Source organism: Tachysurus vachellii, chromosome 13 (assembly GCF_030014155.1).
Source record: "Tachysurus vachellii isolate PV-2020 chromosome 13, HZAU_Pvac_v1, whole genome shotgun sequence".
NCBI lineage: Eukaryota > Metazoa > Chordata > Actinopteri > Siluriformes > Bagridae > Tachysurus > Tachysurus vachellii.
In genome coordinates this window covers 12,060,607-12,074,551 of record NC_083472.1, presented here as the reverse complement: position 1 = coordinate 12,074,551, position 13,945 = coordinate 12,060,607, and the positions used below count along the sequence as shown (strand labels likewise).

At 37.7% G+C, this 13,945-nt stretch overlaps 2 protein-coding genes across 4 annotated transcripts; both read right to left on the bottom strand.

The window, feature by feature from the left end:
- Window positions 1-110: 110 nt before the first annotated feature.
- Window positions 111-3,922, bottom strand: si:ch211-145o7.3 (forkhead box protein N2). Of its 2 annotated transcripts, none has more exons than XM_060884836.1 (5): window positions 3,515-3,922; window positions 2,291-2,885; window positions 2,057-2,178; window positions 1,877-1,932; window positions 111-1,441 (listed from the first exon to the last, which is right to left on the bottom strand). In XM_060884836.1, the coding sequence occupies exons 2-5, from the start codon at window positions 2,861-2,863 to the stop codon at window positions 1,143-1,145; spliced, it is 1,050 nt and encodes a 349-aa protein (XP_060740819.1). In that variant the 5' UTR covers window positions 2,864-2,885; window positions 3,515-3,922; the 3' UTR covers window positions 111-1,142. The 2 variants fall into 2 exon arrangements, with proteins under 2 accessions (XP_060740819.1, XP_060740820.1); XM_060884837.1 differs by having other exon boundaries at window positions 3,641-3,922.
- A 3,901-nt stretch (window positions 3,923-7,823) lies between these two features.
- yif1a (Yip1 interacting factor homolog A (S. cerevisiae)) lies at window positions 7,824-12,115 on the bottom strand. Of its 2 annotated transcripts, none has more exons than XM_060885651.1 (9): window positions 12,039-12,115; window positions 11,640-11,681; window positions 11,073-11,314; window positions 10,871-10,975; window positions 10,540-10,618; window positions 10,199-10,256; window positions 9,863-10,018; window positions 9,648-9,741; window positions 7,824-8,461 (listed from the first exon to the last, which is right to left on the bottom strand). In XM_060885651.1, the coding sequence occupies exons 2-9, from the start codon at window positions 11,668-11,670 to the stop codon at window positions 8,303-8,305; spliced, it is 924 nt and encodes a 307-aa protein (XP_060741634.1). In that variant the 5' UTR covers window positions 11,671-11,681; window positions 12,039-12,115; the 3' UTR covers window positions 7,824-8,302. The 2 variants fall into 2 exon arrangements, with proteins under 2 accessions (XP_060741634.1, XP_060741635.1); XM_060885652.1 differs by having other exon boundaries at window positions 11,979-12,041.
- Between the last annotated feature and the right edge of the window lie 1,830 nt (window positions 12,116-13,945).

The following is a 13,945-nucleotide window of genomic DNA, read 5'->3' as shown; positions in this document are numbered from 1 at the left end:
AGTAGTGCTGAAACAAGCTGAGTCAACAAACAAACCATGTGTGTTCATCTTAAATATGGAGCCGAATCCAGTATACTAGGCACAGCAAGGGTAATCACTGCAGACGTTTATTGACAAGTGCCTTACATAAAAAGAAAACCTGGAGGCATTTTGATTCACGTTACTAATCATACCACTAAACAAATTAACCTATTTAAATGAACAGAATAAAATATGGTGCACTAATTATGACAGAAAATGAAACTTTTAAAACACATTGACATTACAGTGTTAATAATAAACAGTGGAAAAAAGACTGAATATTACACTTTGGACGCACAACCTATTTATAAGGCTTTTTAGCTGGCAGTTTTCCATATCATTAATCTAATTTACACCACTGAAAAAATGAATATTCATTCTTATACTTAAAGGTTTATTAGGTACACCCAGCATGTAAGTGCAGTTATCCAATGGCAGTCAAACTGATGGCTATCAATGGAAACTTTTCAGTTTGTTAGTTGCTGTCTTTCCCATTCATTATTGGAAAGGAGCATGTTAAGACCATAACTAATCAGCTATTATTTGGACAAGTTCTGAAAATGGTCCCTCTTTTAAATAATATCTGGTCAGCAATGGTCATGTGATGGTCACTTTCCGCTACACCAGTAACTGTACACCTGTGACCTTAATGATACGGTTACCTAGTAATAAGCATAGCAACAAGGAAGGTGTACTTAATAATCTTGCAACCCAGTGCTTTCATTATTAAACTATATCTTCATAGTATACATCTTATATGGCTATAAAAAGTGCTGCCTGATAAATGTGTTTATCAACCACGGTATTGTTTGTTTTAAAAGTGGTTTGTGCTTAAATCCTTAATTCTGGGTGGCAAGTGTCTATCCTAGTTTAAGAACACTTTTGAATAAGTCCAAGACTGGTATAGTTCAGTTGCCTATTGAATGTCATGAATGACAGATTTCTTTTGTTTGTTTGTTTTTGCACAAATTGTGCAAAACTGCAATGCATGAAAGCTGTACATAAAAAGCCCCCTCATTTCTTTTAATCTCATTCCAGCACAATTTTCCACTCTGGAAAATGTATAATACATAGTCTATACATGACCTGTATGGCTTTATACATGAATATGTATCAGAGTATCAGTGGTTTCCTCCTGCTAAATCAAGCAGCGATCCTGCAGCTTCTTGTGCCTCTGCATCAAGTTGGAGGATCTCAACTGTTTCCAGGTCCAGGTCACTGTTCCCGGGCAGCACCAGGTACTGGTATCGTTCACATTGATAATAGTGGAATTCGATGTAGCCGCTGTCTTCCAGTGGGTCTTTCTCCAACTCAGCCTCTTCTGTAAGCTCTACCGACTGTATGGCCACCAGCTCCTCATGCTCTGGGATCAAAGAGCATGGTGCACTTGAGGACAGGGTTGGGTTATCTGAGTCTAAGTCTGTAATACACAACCGAAAAGGTGATTTATACAGTGATCTATTTATGTACAGGGAAACAGTACAAAAAAATAATACTTAAAGCTTTGATTTCCATAATCATTCCAATTTACTGAACAGTGTCTTTTTTTTTTACTTTTGCTCCCATATGTTAAAGTCAATCCTGAAGGCAGATATGCAAAATTCCATACTATAACATACTATCTAGTCAGTTATTTCTATAAAGAAGTGCCTATGGAGAATAATAGCACAGACACAGGCTTAAAGCCTGAGCTAAAAAGACATATAAAGAGGTATATAAAGAGATATAAAGAGGCCTATAGGTTGCTAGGGTAATTCCTGGTTGTTGTCTTTGCAAGAATCAGGAAACAGTTCTACATATGTGGGAAAGATTCATTTCTTTTTAGGTTTTGTAATTACAAATAAAATCTCTTAACCTGAAATTGCCATAGTGTCACATACAGCAGTCTGGCCATTATCAACAGCCTCCAACCTGTTAAAAAAAGTGATCAAATTAATCCAAAAGATATTTCCTTTGTCCATCAATGTAAAACCTTATTTTATATGCAATATCTAAGGATTAGAATACATCTGTGTATAGTTTAAAAAATACTCACAAAACAGAATTATTCAGCAAACTGCTGTCATTGCTGTGAAAGTAATGGGTTTTCTTGAGCATCTCTAAAAGAGCCGGCCGATATTCTGGGCAAACACACCACAGTGACCCCTTTCCAATGGACTGTGATTAAAAGCACAGATTTCATTGTTAAAACACTGAAGTACGGATGTTCAGTATGAGCACAACATCCAAATTTTGTGTACTAAAACTAAAGTCATGGAAAGAGACACACTTGACCCTTGTCCCTCTGTATCTTGCAAAAGCTCTTGCTCAGGGACAGGTTATGTCGCACCGAATTTCTCCAGCCACTTGGGGCTGTCCTGTAGTACGGGAAGTTGTTGACTATCCACTCATAGATCCCTCTTACAGGAAGCCTTTTTTCTGGTGCGTCTTCAATGGCCATAAAGATGAGACTGCTGAAAGAGTATGGAGGCTTGCCTGGGGAAGATGGTAGACTTGAGATAGGGGGCATTTCAAATTGAGGCAGTGGGGGCATTTTGGACAGAGGCAGTATGTTTCTTTGATGCAGCCAGTTGAGGCAGGTCAAGTCATTCTGATCTGATGAAGTTGAGAGACTGAGGCAGTGTGACTTAAGCCCTCCTGATGACTGAAGGAGGTGAGAAGGAGAGGACTGGGGCAGAGAAGGCGGAGAGTGTTGGATCGAGGCAGGCACTGTAGCATAGGGCTGGGGAAGAGATTGAGAAAGGGAAGGTGCTTTAGAAGGGTTTGTGGAGGAATTGATGGGGGAAAGGGATGGCAGTGTGTGTGTGTGGTTCTCCATCTGACTCCCAGCTCCAAGGCACATGTACACACATTCAGTTTCTGGGCTGTAAGAACACAAACCAAAGAAGTATTAAATTCATTCAAAGATGCCGATAAAGTAACTAGTAAATAAGTAATAAGTAATAAGGTAAATTACAAATAAGATAAACATTAGTACTGCACTTTTTATATATATAGGTTGCACTATGCTGTATAGGTCTCAAAAATCTTTGAAAATGTTATTACAAGGTCTAGCTGTCCTGCACAAAACTATTCTGCAAGTTGGTAAATAATTGAGCAAACTAGTAAACCAAGAAAGACTCTCTCTCTCTCTCTCTCTCTCTCTCTCTCTCTCTCTCTCTCTCTCTCTCTCTCTCTTGCTTGCTCTCTCTCTCTCTCACACACACACACACACACACACTTTCAAGTGCAGTCTACCAGAGAGCAATGCGGGGGAGGGGCGGCAGAGTCATAATATTAGAAATAAATAATAATAATAATAATTCATTAACAAGAGGGAAATATTTTTAAAAGTATTTATTACACCACATTACCTTTTTAGTTATAATAGTGAAAGCACATGGCACATTTACCTGACAAAATGGCGCTAGAATATTAAGTTACGGTGCGAACAATTATGCACTCAAGAGCCATTCATGTGAGGAATAAATAGCGACAGGTAGGAGAAACTTACCTCACAGACTACTTTCACTCAGAATTTAATATGCCTACTTCTTTGCGGAAAAAGTTGGGGCGAAAAAAGGAATTTTGCACAGATTTTAACCAAAATAACAGTAAATCATCAAAAATATAAACTCACTGTCCTGTCCGAGTCCTCTCTTTTCCCTTATTACCTAGGAAACAGCAAATTATCAAAATATATCCCCTGAAGGTCCTGTCCGCGTCCTCTCCTTTCCCACGTTCCCTAGGAAACAGCAAATCATCAAAAAATATCCCCTAACTGTCCTGTCCGCGTCCTCTCCTTTCCCAAGTTACCTAGGAAACCAAAAAGACGCTTTGCAGACCGCGCGCCTCAAGCGCGAGACCATCCTTAAAGAGACAAGCAGCTATTTAGCCAGAGCGTGGCTAAGTGCAGTTATCTTTCAAACCTTTTTGTTCAGTTTTTGCATGGCTACAAATCAATCTGCATACATTCGCAGACTAAACTCTATGTTTTCTTGTCACTGGTGTATACTCAAAGGTATCATCTGTACCTAAAGTATCTTTTACATGGACAGACACTCAGGGTTTAATAGATGACTTTCAGTGGCAAGGAAAGATACAGTTTTGTAGGAACAGTTGAACTTTGGAGTGGGTAGTTAGTCAGAATCCTAACATTAGTTGGTGACTGGGAAATCAGAGCTAATTCATGTAGTGGTTTTTATTTTACTACACAATTTTTGAAAGATAAGGCACAGTCATTGGCTTTGTCATCAGGTACACCTACATTACAGGTGAACGTTCTAGTATACAATTACTGTCTGCTGCCCATCTGCTGCAATGCACAGTTTGTTAGCCCTCCTCTCCCTTATTCATGAATGAAACAGGGCAGACTGTACATAGGACCAATGCTAATCAGATACCATTTGGGTGTGGATCATTCTCAGCATATCAATGAGATATGTTAATGGTATTTTGGTGGGTGTTGTGCTGGTAGTATCAGTTATGTACTTTGTACACTCCTATGTATACAGATGGAAATTATAGCTTCCTTTTCCATTTAAAATTTGTGTTAATCATATATAATTCATCCATAATTCATTCATAATTCATTTCATGACCACAATACTCCCTAGGGTGTATCAGGGGTGTGCAGGTTTTCATTCCAATCAAGCAGGAGATACACCTGAGTCCACCTGGTTAAACTGTTGATCTTGGCTTTCCAATCTGTGGATTTTTGGAGTGAAAATTGCGACACTGGCCACACTTTCTCGGTAGGATTGGACACCCTTGACCTTGTTATTATATTATATTATATTATATTATATTATATTATATTATATTATATTATACCATATTAATTATATTATATTATATTATATTATATTATATTATATTATATTATATTATATTATATTATATTATATTATACCATATTATGTCCTTTTAAACCCAGCACTGACTTTAAAATCTTAACAACACTGATTATGTCACTGTGCTGAGAATAGTTCAGAAATAACTTCATAAAATTACACTCTGTCAGTAGAATAGAGAGGGATTACATTCTGTAATTGTACACCCTCAAAATACATACAGTATCCAGTGAAAGTATTAAAACTGCGAATCCAGTTATTTTGTTTTCGCTGTACACTGTACACATTTGGGTTTGATATCAAAAGATGAATTCATTTCAAATCAGCTTTCATTTCTTGATTTATGTTTTGGATCATGAGCAGAACCTTTCTTTTCCACACTTTGGCCTTTCCATCACTTTGGCAGAGGCTCATCTCTGTATTTCTTTGTAAATCCCATAGCTGGCCTTTTGATTCTTACTTCTGATGAGTAGATTGTATCTTATATATTTCATCTTATATATTTCTACTCTCAAAGTCTTTGTCTTCGAATGGTGGATTGTTATGCCTTCAACCCTGCCCTGTGGAGGTTGTTGGTGATGTCACTGATTGTTGTTTCCGAGCTATTCTTAACAGTTTTCACATTTTTTTTCCTCCATCAAATGCTTTTGTTTTCTTTGTCCAAACTGTTCCATGTCTGGTTAGTCACTGGTAAGTACACCAGTGGTCTCTCAAAGTATGACAAATTGTAAAGCTATGCTCAATTACTTACTATTCTTCCATAAACAGCTGTACATTTTGGTTTATTCTTTGAAACAACAGCTGCAGTCTTCAGTGGGGCAAGAAAATGATCGTTCTTTACCATTATTGTTTATCCTTCTAATGGGACACAACTGAGCGTCAAGAAATCTGTCAGTCACATATTCTGAGATCACTTAAAAAAATGTGTGATGTAAATATCAGAAATGAAAGCTCAAATCCTGAACTACTGCTTCATTCTCATATATATATATATATATATATATATATATATATATATATATATATATATATATATATATATACAGCTCAAAAAATTAAAGGGAACAATAGTAGTGTGTGTGGCCTCCATGTGCCTGTATGACCTCCCTACAACGCCTGGGCATGCTCCTGATGAGTTGGCGGATGGTCTCCTGAGGGATCTCCTCCCAGACCTGGACTAAAGCATCCGCCAACTCCTGGACAGTCTGTGGTGCAACGAAGCGTTGGTGGATGGAGTGAGACATGATGTCTCAGATGTACTCAATTGGATTCAGGTCTGGGGAACGAGCGGGCCAGTCCATAGCATCAATGCCTTCGTCTTGCAGGAACTGCTGACACACTCCAGCCACGTGAGGTCTAGCATTGTCTTGCATTAGGAGGAACCCAGGGCCAACCGCACCAGCATATGGTCTCTCAAGGGGTCTGAGGATCTCATATCGGTACCTAATGGCAGTCAGGTTACCTCTGGCAAGCACATGGAGGGCTGTGCGGCCCTCCAAAGAAATGCCACCCCACACCATTACTAACCCACTGCCAAACCGGTCGCAGGATGTTGCAGGCAGCAGAACATTCTCCACGGCGTCTCCAGACTCTGTCATGCCTGTCACATGTGCTCAGTGTGAACCTGCTTTCATCTGTGAAGAGCACAGGGCACCAGTGGCGAATTTGCCAATCTTGGTGTTCTCTGGCAAATGCCAAACGTCCTGCCCGGTGTTGGGCTGTAAGCACAACCCCCACCTGTGGATGTCGGGCCCTCATACTACCTTCATGGAGTCTGTTTCTGACCGTTTGAGCAGACGCATGCACATTTGTGGCCTGCTGGAGGTAATTTTGCAGGGCTCTGGCAGTGCTCCTCCTGTTCCTCCTTGCACAAAGGTGGAGGTAGCGGTCCTGCTGATGGGTTGTTGCCCTCCTACGGCCTCCTCCATGTCTCCTGATGTACTGGCCTATCTCCTGATAGCGCCTCCATGCTCTGGACACTACACTGACAGACACAGCAAACATTCTTGCCACAGCTCTACTGCACTACCTGAGCGACTTGTGTGGGTTGTAGACTCCGTCTCATGCTACCACTAGAGTGAAAGCACTGCCAGCATTCAGAAGTGACCAAAACTTCAGCCAGAAAGCATAGGAACTGAGATGTGGTCTGTGGTCACCACCTGCAGAACCACTCCTATATTGGAGGTGTCTTGCTAATTGCCTATAATTTCCACTTGTTGTGTATTCCATTTGCACAACAGCATGTGAAATTAATGTCAATTAGTGTTGCTTCCTACGTGGGCAGTTTGATTTCACAGAAGTGTGATTGACTTGGAGTTACATTGTGTTGTTTAAGTGTTCACTTTATTTTTTTGAGGTGTGTGTGTATATATCTGTATTGTTGAAATGCCTTACTGTATGTTACTTACCCCTATTTTTGGACCATATCCAAGAATGACAGATAAATTACTTTTGTAAAAGTACTTTAACATAACCTTACAAAATAGTACAATTCTGAAGTACACATAACATAATAGTGTACATCAGGATTTGTTTTAAAGATTCTTTAGCTTAACAGGGGGGAACACAGTCTAGACCCCGAAGTTAAAACTGTCATTTTCAACAATCGCTATTTCCTTTAAATTCTGTCATTTTATACATAGCCATGCAATCAAAATGACACCTTGAGAACTGTGCTATATTGACATTGTCCTATTTAGTATGAAATTTGTAAAGGGGCCACAGGTTTTTCAAGAACATCTGTATAACAGTATACATAATACAAAGAGAAGGTATTTTAATAAATAGTACTCTGTGGGATGTTTGATAAGAATCAGTTTAGATATCATCAAATACATAAAGATATAAATAGATATTCATAAAACAGTCTCTTCTACTATTCTTCTTCAGAGCTCGGTATTATATGGTGTGAAGTGTACAATACCCTAAAAAAAAAAATAATAGAAAATTGATGTATCAACAAAGAATATATTAAAATTTATCTGACCATTTATTCAACTGTAAGAAAAAGCACTGTTGTTGATGCACAGATAAATAAAAAAAGGGCACATTGCCTCAGCTGAGTGTGTTTAACACAATTACACTATACCACACAAAATCTCGCTGGGCGTAAGAGACACCGGGTAAACTGAACAATTCAGCTTAAATGAGAAGTGATATTTTGTTCCTTAACATTTAAAAGTCAGAAAAAAAAACAATTAATACTTAAAATGTAAAATTCTGAAACTGAAAAAATTTAAGAAATTTCTGGAAATCTTTTCAAAAGATGACAGTTTCAATGATAATTATAAATCCATGGCATGTTCCTAAACCCAGGAAAAATTATGATTACTGGCAGGCCATGTATCCAGGTTGAAATGGCAAAGAAAGCTATGGAGTCATGATTTTATTTTTTAGACAACAGTCACTGCTTTAAAGTTCTTTTCCTCCATGTGAATCTTTCTGCCTGGTCATCTGACCAAATGAGCGGTCAGCCAGTAGATAATGATTGGCTGAAAGACAGCAGAAGCCACGGTGATGTACATGCCTAGACGGGGTTTGGTGTTTGCTCCTGCACCTATTGCATCTGAAGACAGTGAAGAAAGGATCTTCATTTTGAGAGAACGGACCTGAGGACAATTACAATAACACCATTAGTGCACTTGTTAAGAATTTTTGGAAAGAAAGTTAAGAAAGTTTGGTCATAGCAAAAAAATAAATAAATAAATAAAAGACAGTGTCAGCCCCAAAACACGTTACACTGCTAAAGACATTCTGCCTATATACACAGTGGTGAGGCCTGGATTTATTAATAATCAACCCCTGTCACGAGCTTCCAAGCCAAAAGTACTTTTCAGAAGTTGCTCTAAATAAATAAATAAATCTATCCTAGTCTCTGGTCTAAAAATCTAATTTTGTCATAAAAATCGGAGATTCAATTTATAGGACATATCACCCAGCTCTAGCCAGCCCTAATGTCACACTATTTTTCCCACTGGTGAATCAAAAAGCAAGACACACAGTGGTTCTTGCTACAGGAGCAACTTGGCAAGAAATTTGGCCAGCGAACTTTGCAACAACTTGACCTTAAAATTTAAATACGATTGGCTGCTTTTCCGACGTAGTGACTCATGCACCTAGTGACACTATTAGATGCTTCTTCACAATTATCATTTCAAATTAATCAGCTAATAATAGCTTCATTTTGAAGAAGCATAAAAATGTTGTTCAAAACAGAGATAGATGTTAAATCTGCAGAACACTAACACTTACAAACTGATGCCTAACTCAATAACTTGTTTAATTATACAGAAGTTAAATGTAAATGAGCTAAACAACACACCTCCGATTTGGGTTGCAGAATGGCCAGTAAAGCTTATACCATATAGCCAAAGGTTTGTGAATAATGACAATCACATGTGTGTGCCTTCCCCAAACTGTAGCCAGAAAAATAGAAGCATGTAATAAGTAAAGAATACCTGCACAGAGCCCTGACCTCAACCCGACTGAACACCTCCGGGATGAACAGAAAACTCTGTGGACTAGGGCTTCCTCACCAAACACTGGTGCCTGACATCATCAATCAATAATTCTCTTGAGGCTGAATGGGCAGATCCTTACTGCCATGCTTCAATGTTTAGTAGAAAACATTCATAGATGGGTGTATGCGACTATAACAGAAAATGGTAAGCTATATCTAGAATGGGATTTTTCTAAAGAACGTATATTTGTGATGGTCAGGTGTCATCAAACCTTTGGCCATATAGTGTGCATACTTCATTTATTATGCGTTTCTAAATCTCTCCTAGTACTCACGATGAAAAACATGAGGGCACATGAGCACCAGGCGAGAGCAACAAAGTAACCATCACTGCCAAACAGAAGTCCACAAAGAACAGTGAAGATCATTCTGGAGAAAAAAAAATGCATATCAATCAAATTTTTGTGTGATTGATACTGAATGAAAATTGCATGATTATAAAATTTAGGATGTCATTAGGAGCAGATGGGAGGTAGTAGAGAAAACCCACCCAACATATTTGTATCCACTGTAGGCAACAAGGTCGAAGGTTGAAAGATCAGTATGCACTGTGAGCAGGTACAGACTCAGCAACATTACAAGAACCTCAATGATGACCCAAACCAGAGCAGTGCTTGCACACAAACCAAGGACCTCCGGGCTAAAGCTAGCAACCATATAACGCAAACAAAAAAAAACAGAGTTAGATCATGTACAGACATAACAATGAAGACAATCTAACACTCGTAACAATAATGTGCACATCATTAATGTGAAGATCTAGATGTATAACATTAATGACATATAAACATCATGCTGCTTCTGTGGGGAACATTTCAGAACTCACCGTTTCTGGATTCCTAAAGCCATTCCTGCCAGCAAAATATAGGTGATGAATGCCATTGCTACAAAAAAAGAAGATTAAACACTTTTGATATGCAAACCAAAAATCAAATAGTCATTTTTTATATAACAATGTAAAATCCCAGTGTAAAAAAAAGGAGTGGATATAGGAATAGCATGCATCAGGAAGCATTTCACAGTATGATATTATTTGTTGTACTGTGATTGATGATGGCTAGTAACAAAATTTCTCCCCAGAAAATCCAACATGTGAGATCACCAACTGGATTTTTATATACAGGACTACACTTTATAAAGAATAAATATGAAACGCTGAATTTTTACTTGGTATGTAAAGATCTGGAGCATTGACATCATGGCGAGGAGGGAGTGGAGAGTCCCTGTGGTACCGAACCTCCCAGTCCTGATGATATCAGAGTAGATTAGTAGAGAGACAGCGTTACAGTGCTGTATTCCTGTTCAGACATCGGGTTCATGCCATTTACTTAGATCAACACTGATCTGAGAGAAAACCTGTCTAGGGTGTTCACATATCAGATCCATTAAACACATTATGTTAACAAAACCTTTTCTAAAATTATGCTGAAATGACCACCATGTCAAGAATGCAAGTACTTTCAAGTACCAGTGAATGCAACAATTCCCCTTTTTTTACCTGATGTGTATAGGGGAACAACAGAAGCAATAACTTCTTTATGACATATTTGCTGTCAACTGCAAAGAAATACTTCAGCTTGTTCACAGACATAAATCGACTGATCTGTAACACAGCAAGAAGAAAGAAACTGTCAGTTTTGTTCAACCCCTCAAAAGAAAAGAACTGTGCAATGTAATGCATCATCATCTCAACATCTCACCTCTTTGTTTACTATATCTTTGCCTTGGTTTGCAAGTGAGGATCCATACATCATAGCTGCATTGGCCATTGGATCTGCAAATATGTTATTCACTCCACCAGCCCCTTGGCCACCAGATATACCAGGGTTCATATTATAACCAGATTCATAGTAGCTCTGGTTGTTAATGGGTGGGACCCCAGAACTGGTGTCCTCAAAAAGAAGGGGATCTCCTGGAGGAGCTGTACGAGCTCTCTGTTTGGCTGTGTGAGGCAATACACCATTACAGAGATTTAATACAAATTGCCAAGACTTGCCAACAACAACAACAAAATGGTTAGAAAGGCATTGGTCAACATGTCACTGTAACAGAATGTAAAAATGCTACGGGGATGTAAACAGCATTTGTTTTCACTTTTCATCCTGATTTGATCAACAAGTTCGAGTGTAATTCAAATTTATAAAATTATCCATATCATCTTTAAGAGGCAACCGATGACAAATCTGGCGTATTCATATTATATATTCAGATGAAACGCACAGTAAACAAGAAAAAAGGCAGCTTGATTGCAAAGTTCTCATACTTACTAGCCCGGTAACCATGATGCTGTTGGGCCATTGTTTCTCCTCCTGCACACAAAAAAACAGTATAATTACCTAGCTAGACCGAACAGTCAAAAAAAGAAACAATGTGCATAAACCTATAAACCAAACATCTTTGTGTATTATAAATAGTCAGTTAGCTAATGAAATGGTAATCTATCCTCCATTTCTGCCTTAATACTGTGCTATATACAGTAGCTAGCAAGGAGGTTAGACACACTGACAGCAAAAGAGCCTTCAGAGATGACAATGACTATAAACTACAGTCAAAGCATGTAATGAAATGGACCGACAAACTCAAATAATGATAAAAATGTCAGCTACCTTAATGTTACGAAAAGGAAGAACTTAGGAAGCAAAGTTCATGCGTTAAGTTGTACTTACAGCTACGAAGACGTCTCTGAACCCGCCCACCTGCTCTGTTATTGGCTGATAAAAAATGCCTGCGTGGCATCGCTGCACTGTTTCCAATCTCATTGGACAAACAGCCAATTTATTGCCAGTAACTCTAAATGTGGATTGGTTATCATGTACGTCAGTCGAAATATTCTAACCGCGTATAACATATGTATACAATATTCTTTTCAGAACGTTTTCAAAAAGTACTCAAATATATCAAAATTACTTATTAATACTTATGTTATATTTATAACTTGTTTATATTATTATATGTTAATGTGAAATTTTAGAAAACGACTGGTGTTGATTAATTTTCACAAACATCATCTTTGACGATAGTTTTCTAAGGATTTTGTCCCACCATATCAAACTGTCCTACTGTAGTTTACTGTTTCAGTAAAATAACACCCCACGTGTTTTTACTATTGTACAGTATTCATTGTATATTTATTACTGTGACCGTTTTAGAAAATGTGTCCCGCCTAAAAATATATCATATTCTGTATAGAAGTCTTATAATCAGAAAATTACACGATTATTAATTTTTTTTTTGATTATGATAAAAATAGTGCGAAACCTTACCACGACTCAAATTCTGGTCATTCTCTCTAAATTGTAGAGAGAATTGTAGAGATAAATGGGTTTTAAAAAAAAAACAACAAAAAGTTTTGTTGTAGACATAAACAAACTATATTCAAGGTATTCCCACTCAGAATAAAGTATTTACATTTTATTTGACTATATAAAGTAACGAATATTTTTTATTGACGCATCACGTCTAGCTGTTCAATAGAAATCGTAATAAATCGCATTCACTCTAAGGCACAATAATGTTAATGAAGAGACAAATAAAGTATTTATCCGCGCACACTTGTATTTGTGGTGTCTTTGTGAGGGTTATATTTACTTAAAGAATTTGTAAAATGTAACTCATAACCATAACTATTTTCAACACTTTTAGCCGCAGTTCAGCAAAGAAAAAAAACACCTCTGACCATAATATCTTTTTTTTTTTTGGAAAATGACTAAAAGTTTGGGGATTTTTTTTAGCACCTTAATTCAAAGTAAAACCGGAAAATTGCAGATTTTAAATGTTTACATTTTTACGCGGTGATGTTGCGACACATGGGTGCGCTTTGTAAAGGGGAGTGTCAATGTGCACTGATAAACAGCAACGTCATCGTGTTTCATTAGAATAAACACTGGGCGTTGTCATCTCACCAAGCAACCACGTTCCTCCTGTACACAGATATGACTGGGCATGTCTCAGTGATTGTAGTCAGTTTCTTTTTCACGCTCTGGTCCGGGCTGATCTGCTTTAGTCTAGTCTCAGTCAGACAGACAAATCACATTTATGACGTCACACTCACCTAATTATTGACCTAATTTCTCACTCGGCCCGCTTACATTTTGCTAACAAAATACAAGGGAAACTGAGATATGAAACCTGTTGCAAAATCGAGTACAAAACACAGCCTTAGCTAACTGTGATTTATTTATATCTTTATATAACATGATTTAGAAAACAAATTATGATATTATAATCGTAAAATTATACATGCGTGCTTATTGTTTAGGAAAACAATAGTTATTTAGTTGGTAGTGGCCCCTTTTTGGGGTCCTGTGGCACTAGTTTTTATTCAGGACCTCACTGATGAGTCACAGGATTGCTGGGAAATGACTGGCAGAAAGACGCAGCTGCCGATTTTCGTATCTCGTACGTATTTCGTACACTCTGTACTCATTAACAATTAACACCAACCGGAAAAAACACCTTTAAAACAATGTTAAATGTTAAAAAACAACGTCTTTGATTCGTTTGATTTTTTTTTATTATTATTTTAATCACGTTGATAAAATCTTTTCTATGGAATCTGTAGAATTTGTAAACA